At 47.6% G+C, this 19437-nt stretch overlaps 1 protein-coding gene across 2 annotated transcripts in view; it reads right to left on the bottom strand.

Annotated features, from left to right (window-relative positions):
* TK2 (thymidine kinase 2) overlaps positions 1-19437 on the bottom strand; it is a 215630-nt gene that overhangs the window by 175646 nt on the left and 20547 nt on the right. The window contains exon 3 of one of the 2 annotated variants that reach the window (XM_069217175.1): positions 16380-16454. The exons of the other annotated variant lie outside the window; for it this stretch is intronic. Within the exon in view, the coding sequence (XP_069073276.1) occupies positions 16380-16454 (75 nt within the window). The remainder of the gene's footprint in view (positions 1-16379; positions 16455-19437) is intronic. 2 annotated transcript variants of the gene reach the window in all.

A 19437-nucleotide genomic window follows, 5' to 3' on the forward strand; every position in this document is an offset into this window, starting at 1 on the left:
AGCAATCTCTCCTTCCTCCATCAATTGTCTCTGGTACTCTTGCTCTTCCAAGAGTCTCAACGCTCTCCTCTGTGACCTCAATCTGGGCATCGACATGGAGTTTGCCGACGTCGACGACACCAGTTTCAAAAGCGTTGGACGTGGACCAGGAGAAGAAGGAGATGAACTGCGTTCCAACCGGGATCCATCCGGCACTGGAGCTGACTCAATGGGCACCGTTGGCATATGAGGCGCTGTCATCGGCGGCGTCTGTCCAAGCGGTGATGTCATCAGCGTCAGAGGCCTATGAGGCGATGCCATCGGCACTGGAGGCCTATGAGGCAATGCCACCGGCACTGGAGGCCTATGAGGCAATGTCATTGACGCCAATCCGGCATCCTCAGCCTGATATAAAGGCACAAACGGCGCCGACTTGTATGGAGCCGGAGACCCCAAGGATGCCAAAGGACCCGTGGGACCAGCCGGTGCACCAGCAGGTGTCATTGCCTTATTAACGATAGTGAACATGGCATTCAGAAATGCTGCTGGATCCGCTCCCGCAGTTGGGAAAGCAGGAAATCTTGTATCTTCATGAGATGACTGGGCCGGATCTGGAACCTGTGGCACCGACTCTTGAGCCCCAGGAGAAAGCCGAGGACCCACTGGAGACTCAACCACCTAAATGAGCAATGGTGCGGCTGAAGCCTGAGGACTTTGAGGCTGGGGATTTACAGTGGGACTAACCTCCCAGGTCGTACAATGCCGTCTGGATGGAGACTGAGACCGAGATCGACCTCTAGAAGAACGACGCCGAGAGTCATGTTGGCGCCTCTTCTTATGAGACTTATGGGATGACAAGTCTTTAGTCTTAGACCTCCGATGTCTTCTGTGTTCCTTCTTTGCCTTAGCTAAAAAGAGTTTAACCTCTCTTTCCTTCAGCGCCTTCGGACTCATCCTTTGGCAGGACGTAGACACCCCTACATTGTGGTCCGAATTGAGACACCATAAGCAGTCATCGTGAGGGTCCGTGACAGACATACGACCCCGCACTCCTGACAAGGTTTAAACCCGGACTTCTTAGGAGGAGACATTGTAACAGAGTACAATAAGACACCTTCGAAGCAGTAACTTCCCAAGAGCTAAGAGAGAACAGTTAGTGTCGAAGGCACAGAAAAAGTGAACTGACGTCAGCACACCGGAGAGGACCTCTTATTGCCACGGTGATGTCAGGCGGAGTCGCATGTGGCGCTGTGCAATTGTGACATCCTCGTCAACGTGGAAAGCTGGGAAGAAAATTTTCCGTTGAATACTGGTGCATTGGGAGAATTGATAAGTTGAGGAATCCACAGGTAGTTGTATCCATCAGAAAGCCCAAGTAGTAGCGGAGATTAAAACAATACAACGTTGTCCTGCTTGGCATCAGTGAGTCCAGACGGACACAGTCCAACCAGAAAAGACAGGCTCCAGGCGGAATGCTGATGTATTCTGTGCACGAAGAAGAGAACACCCCACATACTGATGGGGGAACCTCAATGCTAAGACTGGAAGCAACAACACTGGGTATGAAGAAGTCATGAGCAACTATGGCATTGGTGCCATGAACGAGAATGGTGAAAAGCTTTCAGATCTCTGTGCCCTGAAAAGTCTGGTGATACACAATAGTGTATTCCCACACTAAAGAATAAACAAGGCAACTTGGGTGTCACCAGACCATTGAGCAGATAATCAGATCGACTAGGTGTGCATTGCCAAGAAGTTCTGGAGGCCCCTGCAGTATGAGAGAGTGATAAGAGGAGCGGATGTGGCTTCAGATCTTCACCTTGTCGTAGCCAGGCTAAAGCCAAAGCTGAAGAAAGCATGGATGGAAAGGACAAACCTAAGCCAGCGATATAACACCACCCTCTTCAAAGATGCACAGAAACTGAGTGAATACTCATTCACCATCAGTAACAAGTTTTAAGTCCTGCAAGAACCACAGAACGATAGCAACCCAGAAGATAGTCAGTGGGAGACGATCAAAGAAACAGTGACATCAACCTGCCTGCAGGTACTGGGTCCCAAAAAACACCAGCATAAAGAATGCATCTCCACCAAGACTCTCAGCAAAATCCATGAGCGAAAGGAAAGGAAAACAGCAGTCAACACCACCCGAACAAGAGCAGAAAATGAAAAAGCTCAAGGTGAATACATCGAAACCAACAAGAAAGCACAGAGAAGCTTAAGAGCAGTCACACAAAGATTAAAGATTGCCACAGAAGCCCAGGTAGCAGCAAACCATGGAAACTCGGAAGAACTCTATAACAAAACTAGGAAATTCTCCAGCAGATACAGCAAGCCAGAAAGACCTGTTAAATACAAAGTTGGGAACACAATCATGGATAACACAGGCCAACAAAGATGGGTGGAGCGCTCTGAAGAAATGCTGAACCAGCATGTCCCCACAGTCCACCTGACATACAGCCAGCTGACAAGGACTTGCTAATCGAATGCAGCAGACCAGCAAAGGAAGAAATAAAGCAATCCATCAAACATCTGAAAAATGGGAAAGCAGCAGAACCTAACATTATTCATGCTGAAACACTAAAGGCAAACATTGAAACATCAGTAGACATACTGCAACCCATGTTCGGAAGGATCTGGAAAGAGGACAAAATGCTGTCAGATTGAAAGGAGGGATATTTAATAAAGACTCCCAAGACAGGTGACCTGAGTAACTGCTCCAGAGGGATAACTCTTCTATCAACACCAGGTAAAGTGTTCAATAGTCATCCAGAGCAGAATAAAGGAAAAAGAATGTTCAGTTGCAAGATCAGCAAGCTGACTTCCGCAAAGATAGATCTTGAACAGGCCAGACTGCAACAATGCGCATCATCATTGAGAAGTCAATGGAATGGAACTCACCCCTCTGTGTTAACTTCATAACCTATGTGAAGGCATTAAACAGCATGAACAGAGAGACCCTATGGAAACTCCGCTGCCACTATGGTGTGCCAGATAAACTAGTAAGAATCATCAGGAACTCTTACGAGAGAATGACCTGCAAGATAGTCCAAGAAGGGCAATTCACGGAAGCCTTCTAAGTGAGGACTGGAGTCAGCTAGGGTTGTTTGCTCTTGTCTTTTCTCTTCCTGGTAGCCATAGACTAGATCATGAAGACATCCACAGCAAGGAATAGAATTGGAATCCAGTGGACACCTTGGATGCAGCTCGATGAAGTGGGCTTTGCAGACAACCTATCTCTACTCTACCATACCTAGCCGCAAATGCAAGAGAAGATTGACATGGTGGCAGCCACATCAGCACAACTTGGCCCCAACAACCATAGGGGAATACAAAGATCCTGAAGGCTAACACCGCCAGCACAACTGCAGTCACTCCTGCAGGCGATGCACTGAAAGAAGATGAGGCTTCTACTTACCTGGGCAGTGTCATAGACGAGCAGGGTAGCACAGACACCAACAGCAAGGCAAGAATCAGCAAGGCAAGAATCAGCAAAGCAAGGGCTGCCTTAATTCAGCTAAAAATGATCTGAAGCTCCAAGGACCAAACGTTGCAAACCAAGAGCAGGCTTAACACCATGGTAAAATCGGTCCTTCTGTATGAAGCAGAAACTTGGAGAATGAAAGTGACCACCACCAACAAAATCCAGCCTTTCACTAACACCTGACTGTGGAAAATACTCCAAATCCGCTGGCCAAAAATCTCCAGCAACAACGACCTTTGGCAGCACACTATCCAACTCCCTGCTCATGAAAAGAAGCTGGGTCTGGATAGGCCGCACCTTCTGTAAGAACACATCAAACACCACTTGGCAAGCCCTGACCTGGAACCCTCAAGGGAAAAGGACAAAAGGAAAGTCAAGAAACTCCTGGCATTGAGGCCTTGAAGCGGACTGCAAGGAGATGGGTTACACCTGGAGTCAGAATTAAAGATAAGTCCAGGACAGAGTAGGGTAGAGAGTCCTGGTTGATGGCTTTTAGCCCAGGAGGAGTAGTAGGCACGAGTAATCCTCCCTATATAACTAACCTCCAGGCCTCGAAAAATAAGAAAAATGTTAGTAAATCTGCAGGTCTAGTGTCTTTAATAATCTCAACATAACTATAATGCGCTTGACACATAAACTTGTCTCAAACTGTATGATCCTAAGCAAATATTTTATTTTATAGAGACACCTTTTTCTTAATTTTAACCTGTGAGAGCACCATTACATTTGTGAGTTTAGCATGTCAGCTGTACAAAAACCAACTGCTTGAATTAATAGACTAAACTTTTGCTCTATGTATAAAAAAAAAAAAAAGAATAACCCACATACAAAAAGGTACACATGACACCTGACTTGACTAATTCTTTTTTTTTTTTCCGAAAATCTGTTTATTATTATTTTCAGTCATGTTATAACATTTTGACTTTTACATCAACATTGGTACAGCAAATATTTATAATTGCCAGTCATACTGTGTGATTGTACCAGGGAAAAGCAGACATCAAACATACTGACTGTTGACAATTAGAGCTCCAAGCGGAATTCTCAAATGAGCTCCACCAAAACTTGCATACAGCAGGATACATTGACACCGAATGCAGCCAAATCCATGCAAAGAAGTCTTAGGTCTCTTGTATAACCTGTAGGGCAATAGATGCCACAGTGCCCTTCTAATCTCTACGCAGAGATCGATACATTCTTGCGGATTTGTTTATGTAAATATTGGTCCTAAAGCAAGCAACATATAACAATAGTAACGGTTTCAAACAATGGAGTACTATATCTTCAGATGATTGACATTTATATGAACGTGCCTTCGTGAGTGCGGCAACCCCTCTGTGACGCGTATGCGTGCTAACATATGACGGGAACATATCTAAGCACCAGGCGCTCGCTGCCAGTGTAGAACCCGCCTGCACCTTTAAGACAAAAACTGAACCATCGACTAGTGCTCAGGCATGCTCCACTGAGCGCTCCCATCTTTGGATTGGGTGTATTTCCATCGCGGTTACTAGTCTGAGTCCTCCATACCTAAGCCCGATCCTAGGCCCTGCAAGTGTGCCATCATCATCTCCCAAATATCTGACAATGGATACTTGCGCAACCCCAGTGCATCCTCCCGTCTCAATGCCACCCCCTCCGCACTCGCCCAGATCTCAAACAAACACTTCCAAGCCCGCTCAGTTGGCGCGTCTGCTAACTTCCACCTACGAGTTATCAGCCTTCTAGCTGCTACCAGGCCTAGGTCCCGAAATCTTTCAGCAGCTTTGTGGCGCGTGTCCCTAGGAAAGAGGCCCAGTACACAAACCTCCCATGTGAACGGAACTGAACGTGTCGTGCACTCTGACAAACAGTCTAATACTGCTCTCCAATAACAGTAAGGAGGGACAGGACCATAGCATGTGAATCATGTCTGCATTAATGTGACAGCAGTGGGGGCAAGCTGCATCGCAACAGGAGAAATATCTATTAATGTGAGCTGGAGTGAGGTATGCCCTATAAATGATATAGAATTGTATCAGGCGAAATCTGGAGTTGCGGGGTATATTGATGTGGCTGGAGAGTTCCATTGCGCTTCTGTGAATAGGGTAGCCAAATCAGTGTCCCAAGCCGCACAGTGTGGCATACTCTAGGGTCGTGTGCATGCGCAGCGCATTTGTGAACCACCTAATCAGGTGTCGTCCCTGCCCCATCACCTGTATGTATTGTACCAGCAGATGAGTTGGGGGCACGTTTGACAGGTCAACCCACTTAGATGATAAAGACCGCAACAGCGAGTTATATAGCAGGAATTTCCCCGCAGGAAGGCCCGTCTCCTGGATCAGTTCGGAGAACGAGCGTAGCTTACCATCGTTATACAGATCGCCCAACGTACACAGCTCTGCTGCATGCCACTCACTTAGTTCAGTTCCTGACGTAACTGTGGTGCCTCGAGGAGTACCCAGCAGTGCCAAGGCTGGGGCGAACAGAACAGTCCCCCCGCAATGCGTAGGGACCTTCTGTAACAGCTGTGGGCCACCTTAAGGAAGAGCTGCCCCAACAGTGCTGCGCGTGTGAGCGGGTGAAATAGGTGCGACACCTGCATGAGGGACCAGGGGCTCTCAGTAGTCGCCGTGTCCGTAAGATGAAGGCCTGCTAGCCATTTGGACACCGACTGGAGCTGAAAAGCCAAGTAATAATAATGTTCCAGATTAGGGGCCAATAGGCCACCTCTCTGCAGCGGCATATACAATTTTGTAAGCCCAACTCTGCAGCGCCCCCATTTCAGATAAATTCTCTCAGCTTGGGCTCCAGGCCCCTGAAGAAACTAGCCGGGATATAGTGTGGGAGATTGGAAAAGTAATAAAATAAGCGTGGTAAGACAATCGTTTTTAATAGTGCTATCCTGCCCGTCACAGACAGCGGTAGCGTTTGCCAGAAAGCCATTTGGGATCTAATGGAGGACACCGCTCTCTTAAGGTTACCATCGAATAAGTCTTCTTTATGGTGGTAAATGCGTATGCCTAAATATATCTGAATGTGTGAGGTTGCCAAGGAACAGTATTTCCAGAGAGACAAAGCTCTGGATTTAAAAGTGTGGGATCGAAGGGGAAGAGGCACGACTTAGACCAGTTAACCCTGAGTCTAGAGAGCGAGGCAAACTGCTGCAGTAGGGTCCAGACCTCTGGAGGGACATGCGTGATATCTCTAAAATACAGTAAAAGGTCGTCAGCCACATGCAGGCCATCTCCCAGGACAATTCCCCAACAGGAACCCCTGTTGCGTAGGACCGCCGCCAGCGGCTCCATGGCGAGTGAAAACAGCAGCAGGGAAAGGAGACAACCCTGTCTTGTGCCTCTGCACACGTTCACTGTCTCCGAGATAATCCCCCCCACTCTGACCCGGACCTGAGGGTTAGTGTATAGCAGTTTGATTAAGCAAAGAAAAAGGGGGCCAATGCCAAATCGCTGTAAGACCTCGAAAAGGTAAGGCCACTCTAAAAAATCAAAAGCTTTCTCAAGGTCGAGGGCAAGGCATCTTGCCAGTGGCCAGTCCCGTCTCGAATAATGCATGACACGGAACAACCGCCTAATGTTGTGTGATGTATCTCTTGCAGGTACAAACCCGTTTTGATCAGGGTGTACCAAGCCTGGTGTCATAGGCGCTAAAAGCAATGCTAAGGTTTTGGCCAGTATTTTGTAATCTGTAATGAGCATTGCCAATGGACGGTATGAACCCAACTCCGTCGGGTCCTTGCCGGGTTTGGGAAGGGATACAAGAATCGCCTCATTCTGGGATGTCGACAAGAATCCACTCTGCACTGCCTCCTCACAGACACGGAGTAGCCAGGGCGCAAGGGTTGAAGCGAACGCCTTGTAAAAGTCGTCCGGCAAACCATCCGGGCCCGTGTCCTACCAGCCGACAGCTCACGGATATTGGCCTGAATCTCAGTGTGGTCGAGAGACTCCTCCAACGTATTCCTCTGGGTGGCCGTCAGGCAAGGAAGCGCAACTCCAGAGAGAAACGCAGCGCAGGACCGTCGGTGGGGAGTCACAGCTGAGATACACAAAGTCTTATAGTGCTGCGTAAACACGGAATGTATTTCCAAAGGTGTATGAAGTAAGTTACCAGTTTCTGAGCGAATCTCAACAACTGGGCCGTGATCTCGATCACTTCTGGTCAGCCAGGTTAGAAGCTTGCCCGATTTGTCTGCTGAGGCATGCGTGCGCGCAGAGTGAGCAGCGTAATTTAAATGACGCAGCGGTTCAAGAAGGGATATGCGCTCGGCACGAGCCTTAGACAACAAAGCCATCTCAGTGGGGCTTCGAGTAGCTTCCCTCTCAGGGCGCAGCAGGCTCCACTCTATACGGGCAAGATCATGCTCAACCGAACGGCGTAGATTCCATTGCGTTCCCATGCAGTGGCCTCTGATGAAGACCTTAAAGGCGTCCCATTCCAGCAGGCCCGTGGAGGCAGTGCCGTCATTATGCTTAAAGTATTCAGGGATCGCCGTATCCAGCGATGCTTTAAATGCTGCATCGTCCAGGAGTTCAGGCCTAAGTTTCCAAGCAGGGATAGCTAGAGGAGATGTATCCCAGCCCAAGCGCACATTCTGTGGGTTGTGGTCGGAATGCGTGCGACCCAAATAATCCGCACTCATGACCGCAGAGGACACATTTTGTGTACAGAGTATTCTGTCAAGACGCACATGGATGGAGTGTGGGGCGGAGTAATCCGAGTAAACTCTGTCTGTGCCATTACTGTGCCGCCATATATCGATCAGACAGCAGTTTTGGGTCCAGATGGCCAACGCACGCGCAGCTGACACAGTAGGCGATGTAGGCAGTGGGGGGAAGCAGCGGTCTAAGTCTATATCTAGCACGCTGTTAAAGTCCCTTCCCAGTAACCAAGGGTAATCACTCCACCCTGACAACTGATTAGACAAAGTGTGCCGGAAGGAGGCTTGATCTACATTTGGGCGTATATACAGCCCAGCACTATGGCTCGGCCCGCAAGTCGCCCACGCACCAGGGCAAATCTCCCCTGAGGATCTATGATTTGGTCTTCTGCTACAAAGGGGACACCCGGCTTGATCCAGACCAGGGAGCCTCTAGCATAGGTAGAGTGGCCTGTTGCGTATAATTGTCCTCTCCAATGCCGCTGCAAGCGGGGAAGCACCGGGAGCGCCAAGTGGGTTTCCTGCAGAAAGGCGATGTGCAGAGAGTGTCTTTTAAGATATGAGTATATGGAGTACCTGCGCTTAGGCGTGTGAATGCCACGTACGTTCCACTTAATCATAATATGTGGGTTCATGGCAGCGTCTGGTTGGTGTGGCTATGCGCTATCTTTTCGGCCCATGAGCGCAAGTGTGTGCATACAATGGCGGGTCCCCAGCACTCAGTTAGGCATCCTATGTATAGACTCCAAATCAACAATAACAAATCCAATACCATCAGAGCAGATGAACAACCGGTTTCCGCCCAAACCAGACAACTCATACAGTCAACAAAATAATTATACATGTTAGTTCTCCGCTGGTAGGAGAGTGGGGTAGGCCACGGAGCACTGGAGTGAGCGTGTACTAAGCTATGCACCCCGGCTTGAAGGGATAACGGAGTGGGGGCCAGTGGCGAGTGGTGCTCATAAACAACTGGGGTACCAATGAAGGTTGTGCAACCCGCCCGCTAAGTGCCCCATGATTCAGCTGGCACACTGCTGGTCAACATATACAGAATAACATATCATCTCTATAGACAAGATGTATAACTCATGCCGAGCGAAGAGTTTCAACATTTCCGAACCACTCAGGTAGGCACCAGTAGGTTCTAGAAGAGGTCATCCGCAGTGCCGGGAGTCACACCCAGGCATGCCAGAAAACCCAGCTCGGAGAGCCGGTCCGGCGTAGTAGGGCGATCCCTGGGAGGCTGTGAAATTTCAGTTTCCGCTTCCGATGCCGTCGGAGAGGTATTGATAGCCTCCGCCGACTGCAGTGCCTCGCGCCGCTGCTGTATAATTTCTTCCAGATCAGGAGCATGCTTCGCAGTCTCAGTGGTCGCGCCACCTCCTTTGCAGCCACGTCTCGCTCGGCTGCGCCTGGTCTTCGATGAAGGCGGGTTCCGCTTTGCTCCACGGCCTTTGATACGACCTGTTGAGTCCAGCCATTCCCACGCCGCTTCAGGTGTGGCAAAGAAGTAAGACTTGTTCTCGGCTATGATGAGGAGTTTGGCTGGGAATAAGAGAGAGTACTCAAGGCGCAGCGTCCGGAGTCTGCACTTTAGGGGTAGGTAAGCGGCACGGTCTCTTTGCACTGCCAGTGTGTAGTCCGGGAACAGCATTATCTGCGCATTATCAACTAGAGGCAGTGGGGATGATCTCATAGTCTTGAGAATGATATATCTGTCTGCATAGTGGAGCAAGCGAATTATAAAGGGACGAGGGCCACTTCCCAGAGGCCTTGGTCGTGTAGGAATCCGATGCGTTCCCTCCACCGAGAAGAAAGGGGTCAGTGTTCCCTCCGGTACTAACCCTCGGAGCCAGTTTTCAGTGTAGGCCACCGCATCAGGACCCTCCGCACCCTCCGGTAGTCCAACCACCCGTATGTTATTTCGTCGGGTGCAGCCTTCCGCATCTTCAACACGACGTTCCAATTCTCCTATGCGGGTCAGTGCATCTCCCATTTTGGTTTCTAGGCGAGACGTCGCCGGAGCCATCTCATCCACCCGCGCCTCTGTCGTACTTGTCCTGTCTGTCAGATTACGGTGGTCGGCATGTAGCAGGACAAGGTCGCTGGCCACCTTGTCTATTTTGGTTTCCAGGGATGTGCGAGCCCGCTCCAGCGAGTCACCGATGCGCTCCACCGCAGCCAGTACAGCATCTAGCTTCTGGCAGTCTTGTGTTGTTGCGTCTTGCGACCGCCCAACCCCAGTTCCAGAGCGAAGGCAGCCCGTCTCTGCCATATCCAGTATCTATAGGGACGTCAACTGGCTCCATGCCGCCAACCAGACGGCACACAAACGGTGTTGTTGCGAGGGGGCCCACCGGCACACCCAGCATGGCCAGGAGGACCAAGCCGGGGGGTCAGCTTAATGAATGTGCCAGTCGTGCAGCAAAACGGGCCCACCAGGTCTGCCCTCAGTGACTCTCAGTCGGCCAAGTCAGTGGCTCAGTCTCTCACCACTATAGTCTAGTGGAGGTCAGCTCCTCGCCACCAGTACCGAAACCAGCAACAGGTCCACTCTTAGGCCGCTCTAGGGACCATCTGAGCCAACGCTCCACCAGATCGATAAGGACTGGGCCCGCTTGCATGCGCCCCCAGGACGGTGCCGCGCAGCAGCACGAGCAGCCCAACGGTAATGGCCCTGTGAGTGTTTCCTTTTCACCCTCCTCCGGACTGCAGGCCTCCAATGTCCAGCTCCCAGGGTGTCTCAGGCCAATTCGCGGCCCAAGGTCCCCACACCGCGCCTCCTCCAGGCAGAGGGGGATGTAGGCCCTGTCTCCTTCGCTACCGTGGCAGCGCCGCACCAGGGAGGCAGCCCCCTGCCGCTATGCACCGTAAGGCCTCCCAGGCTCCGCGCCGCTCATCTGGGCCCGGCGCCCCCCCGGCGCTCTCTCTCGTCGGGCCCCAACAGTTGAGCCCTCCCGGCACCTCGGCCGCGCGCCCCACCGAGTCCGCGCCTGCTGCCCACCTCCGCTCCGCAGACCACGGATCCTCGTGGGCACGACTCGCTCCAACTCCGTGCCACTCAGGGGGGGCTGCCACTCGGAGCCGGGGCAGTCCGAAACGCTGCAGCACCGCAGCGCACCCATCGTGTGAGCGCCACCGACCCCACCGTCGCTGGATGCTTCTGGATAAGCTGGGAAGGACGCGGAGCTCTATCGGCTCACGTCCACCATCACTACTGGCTTGGCCACGCCCCCCGACACCTGACTTGACTAACAGCATTGTCATCGGAGCAGGCACAGGAATGTTTCTCAATTCATATTTAAAAACTCTCACATTTCTTAAATTAACTCCTAAAGCATGATGATAGCACTTTCATTTTCAGACACAGGCTCCACTGAAATGGCCACAAACCTTCCCACTGAACTGCAGTTTTACTGATAAAACGATAATGTGGAAATCGTGTTTCAGCAAATATTTATCTTTTGCACATCACCAAGTAAAGTATTCTGAGTGTATTAAAATCATTTTTTCCATTTAGTTTCAGAATTATAAAAAAAAAAAATGGTTTCCTAACGACTCAAATAGATTTTGAAATGTGTGTACCAGTTCATTCACAAGCTATTTAAATATTGTGTGGGCAGGAAGATTGTCATACAGTTCGCTTTACAAAGTTTCAGTCAGAGAAAGAGAAATAAAACCCAATATCCGTAAAAAATAAACAACAATTTGTTAGAAGACATTAACAGACATTTTACCTATGTGTTTGAACAAACAGCAAGTGTGACTAGATAAAAACAAGGCATTTTCATTGATCATTCACTCTCTGAATGAACAGAATACCTTTTTTTTGCCAGCTCTATCTTGCCATAAAAGACCAGTTGACCCCAAATATAGCTTGCCCTGATAAAATCGGATTCCGCAGACCAAATAGGCAAATAGATTTTTTTAAGCCTGTCTCCCCACCATTTTAGGAGTGCTTGTTTCTCCTAGACATCCTGACCCTTGGCTCACGTAAATACCATAATCAGATACTCAAAGGGTCAACAATCTCACTTGGGGGCACCCCCGTTCTGGTTTCAGAGCCCAACTGTAGGAAGTTGGCTCTGTATGTGCTATTTCAAAGTAAGGAATAGCATACACAGAGTCCAAGGGTTCCCCTTAGAGGTAAGATAGTGGCAAAAAGAGATAATACTAATGCTCTATTTTGTGGTAGTGTGGTCGAGCAGTAGGCTTATCAAAGGAGTAGTGTTAAGCATTTGTTGTACATACACACAGGCAATAAATGAGGAACACACACTCAGAGACAAATCCAGCGAATAGGTTTTGTTATAGAAAAATATATTTTCTTAGTTTATTTTAAGAACCACAGGTTCAAATTCTACATGTAATATCTCATTTGAAAGGTATTGCAGGTACGTACTTTAGGAACTTTGAATCATTTCTTTAGCATGTATACTTTTCACATAAAACACAATAAGCTGTTTTAAAAGTGGACACAGTGCAATTTTCACAGTTCCTGGGGGAGGTAAGTTTTTGTTAGGTTTGTCAGGTAAGTAAATCACTTACAAGTCTCAGGTTTGGGTCCAAGGTAGCCCACCGTTGGGGATTCAGAGAAACCCCAAAGTTACCACACCAGCAGCTCAGGGCCGGTCAGGTGCAGAGGTCAAAGAGGTGCCCAACACACATAGGCTTCAATGGAGAGAAGGGGGTGCCCCGGTTCCGGTCTGCCAGCAGGTAAGTACCCGCGTCTTCGGAGGGCAGACCAGGGGGGTTTTGTAGGGCACCGGGGGGGACACAAGTCCACACAAAAAGTACACCCTCAGCGGCACTGCAGCGGCCGGGTGCAGTGTAGAAACAAGCGTCGGGTTTTCAATGGTAATCAATGAGAGATCAAGGGATCTCTTCAGCGTTGCAGGCAGGCAAGGGGGGGCTCCTCGGGGTAGCCACCACCTGGGCAAGGGAGAGGGCTTCCTGGGGGTCACTCCTGCACAGGAGTTCCGTTCCTTTAGGTGCTGGGGGCTGCGGGTGCAGGGTCTTTTCCAGCAGTCGGAAAATGGAGTCAGGCAGTCGCGGTCAGGGGGAGCCTCGGGATTCCCTCTGCAGGCGTCGCTGTGGGGGCTCAGGGGGGACAACTTTGGTTACTCACGGACTCGGAGTCGCCGGAGGGTCCTCCCTGAGGTGTTGGTTCTCCACCAGTTGAGTCGGGGTCGCCGGGTGCAGTGTTGCAAGTCTCACGCTTCTTGCGGGGAGTTGCAGGGGTCTTTAAATCTGCTCCTTGAAACAAAGTTGCAGTTCTTTTGGAGCAGTGCCGCTGTCCTCGGGAGTTTCTTGGTCTCTTGGAAGCAGGGCAGTCCTCTGAGGATTCAGAGGTCGCTGGTCCTGGAGAAAGCGTCGCTGGAGCAGGGTTCTTTAGAAGGCAGGAGACAGGCCGGTAGGACTGGGGCCAAAGCAGTTGGTGTCTTCTTTCTTCTTCTGCAGGGGTTTTCAGCTCAGCAGTCTTCTTCTTCGGTAAGTTGCAGGAATCTAAATTCTTAGGTTCAGGGGAGCCCTTAAATACTAAATTTAAGGGCGTGTTTAGGTCTGGGGGGGGTTAGTAGCCAATGGCTACTAGCCCTGAGGGTGGGTACACCCTCTTTGTGCCTCCTCCCAAGGGGAGGGGGTCACATTCCTATCCCTATTGGGGGAATCCTCCTTCTACAAGATGGAGGATTTCTAAAAGTCAGAGTCACCTCAGCTCAGGACACCTTAGGGGCTGTCCTGACTGGCCAGTGACTCCTCCTTGTTTTTCTCATTATCTCTCCTGGACTTGCCGCCAAAAGTGGGGGCTGTGTCCAGGGGGCGGGCATCTCCACTAGCTGGAGTGCCCTGTGGCATTGTAACACGAAGCTTGAGCCTTTGAAGCTCACTGCTAGGTGTTACAGTTCCTGCAGGGGGGAGGTGTGAAACACCTCCACCCAGAGCAGGCTTTGTTTCTGTCCTCAGAGAGCACAAAGGCTCTCACCGCATGAGGTCAGACACTCGTCTCTCAGCAGCAGGCTGGCACAGACCAGTCAGTCCTGCACTGAACAATTGGGTAAAATACAGGGGGTATCTCTAAGATGCCCTCTGTGTGCATTTTTTAATAAATCCAACACTGGCATCAGTGTGGGTTTATTATTCTGAGAAGTTTGATACCAAACTTCCCAGTATTCAGTGTAGCCATTATGGAGCTGTGGAGTTCGTTTTTGACAGACTCCCAGACCATATACTCTTATGGCTACCCTGCACTTACAATGTCTAAGGTTTTGCTTAGACACTGTAGGGGCATAGTGCTCATGCACTGGTGCCCTCACCTATGGTATAGTGCACCCTGCCTTAGGGCTGTAAGGCCTACTAGAGGGGTGACTTATCTATACTGCATAGGCAGTGTGAGGTTGGCATGGCACCCTGAGGGGAGTGCCATGTCGACTTACTCGTTTTGTTCTCATCAGCACACACAAGCTGGCAAGCAGTGTGTCTGTGCTGAGTGAGGGGTCCCCAGGGTGGCATAAGATATGCTGCAGCCCTTAGAGACCTTCCCTGGCATCAGGGCCCTTGGTACCAGGGGTACCAGTTACAAGGGACTTACCTGGATGCCAGGGTGTGCCAATTGTGGAATCAAAAGTACATTTTAGGTGAAAGAACACTGGTGCTGGGGCCTGGTTAGCAGGGTCCCAGCACACTTCTCAGTCAAGTCAGCATCAGTATCAGGCAAAAAGTGGCGGGTAACTGCAACAGGGAGCCATTTCTTTACACCAACCCTCTCCTCTTACCTTCAACAAAGGATGTAAAGACTTCTTTTTGGATTATACCTTGAAATTATTTGGTTCTCATTCAAACAGCAAAAACTGTATTCTGAATGCTCTTTAATTTACCAGGCTCCACCCTCCCTAATGTAACCTACTTCCTTTTTCTAAGTTTCGGTATTATAAAACTTTACTTTTGCTCTAAGGAAAGAGCACCAATGCCACCTTGAAAGAGCTGGTCTATATCAAACCTTTAACGGAAAAAACGAACTATTAATTTCCAGACGATAAGATGCATTACCTGACAGAAAGCAAACAAAAAGGTTGCATCCCGCATATGAGAAAATTAAATACCACCGAGTGGCAGATCAATAAATTTGAGTCCAGAGATATCACATGGTTTAGTAAGCATTTAAGGCAGTGCTCCAACCTTGTCAGGAGATTAAAAAAACGTGTCTAGCTTCCACCAGCCAGATGTAAAGAATGAACACAAATAGGTTTCCTTTAGTCTTCCTTAATGCTGTGCTACATTTTAAAAAGGACCAACTATAAGAACTACAACGACTAAATAAGCGCTGGACAAGAGATGGCATTTTCTTCTTTCTGCTAGATTACTTCTCCAAAGGTACTGCAGCAAACATCAAGGTGTTCCTTCCTTTCCATAAACAATATATACAAGTATGGGTATTACATTTTAAAGTTTGATTTTACAACAAATAAAGGATTCTCCAATATATGTAGTTAATTAGCACTTTTACATCTTGTTTCTGCAGAGACTTGCTAACTCCATGCATAGCATGGCTCATGCCTACATGTTATGCATATAGGTTGTGTGGGTTTTAGTACAATGTACAGGTGACGTGACTGATATTAGAAGTAGGTTTTTAAAAATGCCAGACCGGTTTACTCTCACACGAGTGTTGCTGTTTTTGGCCTATAGCTTTGAAAGCTACTATCGTGGATGGTGTGATTTCACACTGAAGCCCACATCACAACTGATTTAAATGTTCTGGTGTGGTTTCTACTCCATTGTATTGTGGTGGTAACCAAAGGTCTGATATGCCATTTGGGATTAGTAAATTAAGTACCGTGTTCAGGAGTCAAATCACATTAATAAGAGATGTTTAGCGACATCCCAGAGCTCAAGGTTCCAACATGCCAGCAACTCCAGTCAGGCATGCAAAAAGATGCACATCCTTTCTATAAGTTAAGTGTTATAAACTTCTAAATAATCTTAATGACTGAAAAAGCCAAAAGACATGCTCAGCTGGGTTAGTGGGATCATGGACTTGCTCACTAACCCGAAGGTCAGTTTTTCTTTTAAAGATGAAATACTCTGAACTGTCTCCACTGTTGACTTTACATTAGCAGTAAGTATCAGGGATACAAATGCCACCAGAACACACATGGAGACTATCATAAGCAAATGCAAAGCTAAGAAATACAACACATTTGTAGACATGTATCTGTGGATGCACAAAACAAAGTCAAAACACTTTAAATGTATTACCTCAATATTTGGAGTTTTAGAAAAATATTCCAGGCAGGTTGTCTTTCCACTTGCAATATTTCCCTCAATGCAAATCTGGTGACAGGAAAGGAAATGTTAGTCACCTCTGTAACTCAAAATACACCTCTTTACATTATGTATCTATTAGCATCTAAGACAATGGAGTGCAGATTCCAGAAGGGGCCAAGTAATGGGGGAAGAGTAACGTTACTGGAACCTTTGGCCACTAGAGAATTTAAAAAGTAATCTGGATAAGTAGATCCCTTCTCACTGGACCGAGAAAACAAGGTGACACGGTCTTATGAAGGATCTATGAAACACGCAGAAAACCGTATTTTAACCCTAAACCATAGGAAACCCTTTGGCAAAAAACCCTTCAAAGTCTCTGGACCCTGTACACAGGGCTACCTTTAAGTGTTATGGGACAGATCATCAGTCTAGAATTTTAAGCAAGTTTTGGCAAAGCCTGCAACCCTACCGTTATTATACCAGTGCAGGGCAATTGGATATACCAATGCTTATTCGCTTTAAAATACTCAATGGACAAAAGCATTCCAAGAGGGCAAAGCATGTGTGCACATGCATGCAGATACAGAGGTGGGCGTATTAGAATGTTTTCTACCAAAGGGTATTTAAAATAATTGCAAGGTGGTCGCTGTGCATGCACAGGCAAGCACATATATAGGTTCTAACTAGCAATAAATTATTATAGACTAACAAAAACGATTCCAACATGGCGTCCATAGGCACAGGCATCCATTGCGGATCCTGATGGAAACACAAAACACCAAAACCCACCACAATGAGCAGAGTTAGTAAGTTGCATTATTAAGCAAAATAAGACTTATCTGTTCTGTTCAATCTACACTCAATTTTGCAAAAGCAAAACTCCGGATTATTAAAGTTGATAAATCGGCTTCTTTTTCATGCAACTTTTAATTAGTCTAAAACCCCCTATGCTGATTTTACTTCTAGTCCGAATTAGGTCATTGCTCTTTTTAATCTTCAGGCAACAAACTTACAGGCTGACCTAATTACAGGCATTATACTATCTTAATTGACTCCCTAATGTCCCAGCCACAGTTCTTTCTCCCCTGGGCCAGGCATGCAATGCTTCCTTATAATTTGCCTTTCTTCCTTATGCTACCAGTCTAAGAAGGTAGAACAAAGTAAAAAGTGGAAAAAAATGATCACTTCTTTCAGCTACAATTTCTTCTGCTACAATTGATACAATTTAATCACATGATTTGATGGCCATTCCTGCATCTCATAGGTCAGACATATCTCACTTGACGTAATAAAGTCAACTAAACCAAACACAGAAAAGACAGTTTTTAAGAAGGAGGAAATCAACCTCACCATTGTCTGTTGCCTAGGGGACTTTGTTGATGGGGAAAAGCCCTTGTCTTAGTGGAGAAATTTAAGTAACTAGGGATTAAGTCTGATCATAATCTTTGCTTCAAAAAACAAACCGCTAAACATTTGGGAATATGCTTTCTTTCTCTAAGAACGTTTTACATCTTCCATAGAATTCCAATAAATATATTAATGTGGTTGTAATCTCACCTTCTCTGGATTTTTGTAATTGTAATTCTATTTTATTAGGACTGCCCGGGAACATTTTCCACACCATTCTTGGTACTGAAAACTACTACAGCTAGGACAGTCTAGGCTTTCTCAAGAAGGGAGCACATAACTAATCATCTCAAACATCTTCATTGCCTCCCTATTCACAAACATGTGGTCTTTAAAACCATCACAAGGAAATTCATCCCTCTGGCCTAACCTTTCTGCCATCCAGCTGTAAAGGATACACACAATCCAGAAGTCATTGATGTGCCTCGGCTCACTTGTTCACAGTTCACGGTTTTAATTGTGCCAAGATACAAATCCCTCACATGCGTCAAGTTTATCAATCACAACCTCTTTCAGTAGAACTTAAAGACCTGGCTCTTTACTGCAACACCTTTCTAAATTCAGTGTATTGGACCCAAAGCTTTTAATCTCTCTTTGCACAGGAGACCCTCACTATGAGACTGTGAATTATTAGTTGGGTTGGACGGCAATCCATCACAAGTAATAATAACTATTTGTTAGGTCCGTAAAGGCGTCAGTAATTTAATCCTGAGCTCAAACACTGGTAGCAATGGCACACAGCAGACAAGCTTGAGAAAATGTGCAAAGCCTTTAGAAGTACCAAGACAGTTCAAAAGTCAAAAACACAAAACAATCTAAATCCCATTTCAATTTATAAAAATAGGAAATCATTGTTTTTTTAAACAACATGACACCAACCCGCAAAAATCCAATAAGGGGAACCAGAGAAGTGGATTTTTAAAGTTTAAAATGAAAATACCTACAAAAAGCTTTATGCACCAACCACAGTCATCAGAGATCGAACCCAGTTTCAACCCGGTCGGAAGTTTTACCGTCTGACTCAGTTTCTAAAATGAAGTAAAAAATCCTCAGTGGTGCAAAGCAACAGGCTGTGGTTGAGGTGGGCTCCAAGAGGCCTTATAGCCATTGGGCAAGATCCCATTGACGCCACCTACTTTTGGTGGGAAAGATCCAGGCGAGAGAAATTCAAAATTTGTGCCCAAGGAAGGTCCTGCACTGGCTGAATACTTTTGACGCCTTCAAACGATGAATATTTATATGTTCCGACTTGGTCATTTTTTTGGAGCTCAAATTCCTTCAGTGAAGCAAGACTGCAAGACGTAGCTCCCGCAAGCCAGATACCTTCTCCAAAGCGTTCCACTGAAACAGATTTGCCATTGAGGAAAAGCTCCAAGTTGGAGCAACCTTGATCATTAGCTCAGTGGCTACGCATCTTCATCGGACTGACTTAGCACGTTTGTCCAGGTCCTCAGAGGGTCTTTGGAGCCAAAATGCTTCCAGGTCCCAGGTTTCTCAAGATGTCAGGAAGAGTACATTTTGACACAGCCAAGGGTCCCAGGACCTCAGGAACAGCACTTGGGGAATCAAAAATCACTCCAGCAGAAGCCACCAGCAGGATTCATTGCAGGTCCTGTCAGACGGGCTCTTAAAAAAAAGGCTT

This window comes from Pleurodeles waltl, chromosome 12 (assembly GCF_031143425.1).
Source record: "Pleurodeles waltl isolate 20211129_DDA chromosome 12, aPleWal1.hap1.20221129, whole genome shotgun sequence".
Taxonomy (NCBI): domain Eukaryota; kingdom Metazoa; phylum Chordata; class Amphibia; order Caudata; family Salamandridae; genus Pleurodeles; species Pleurodeles waltl.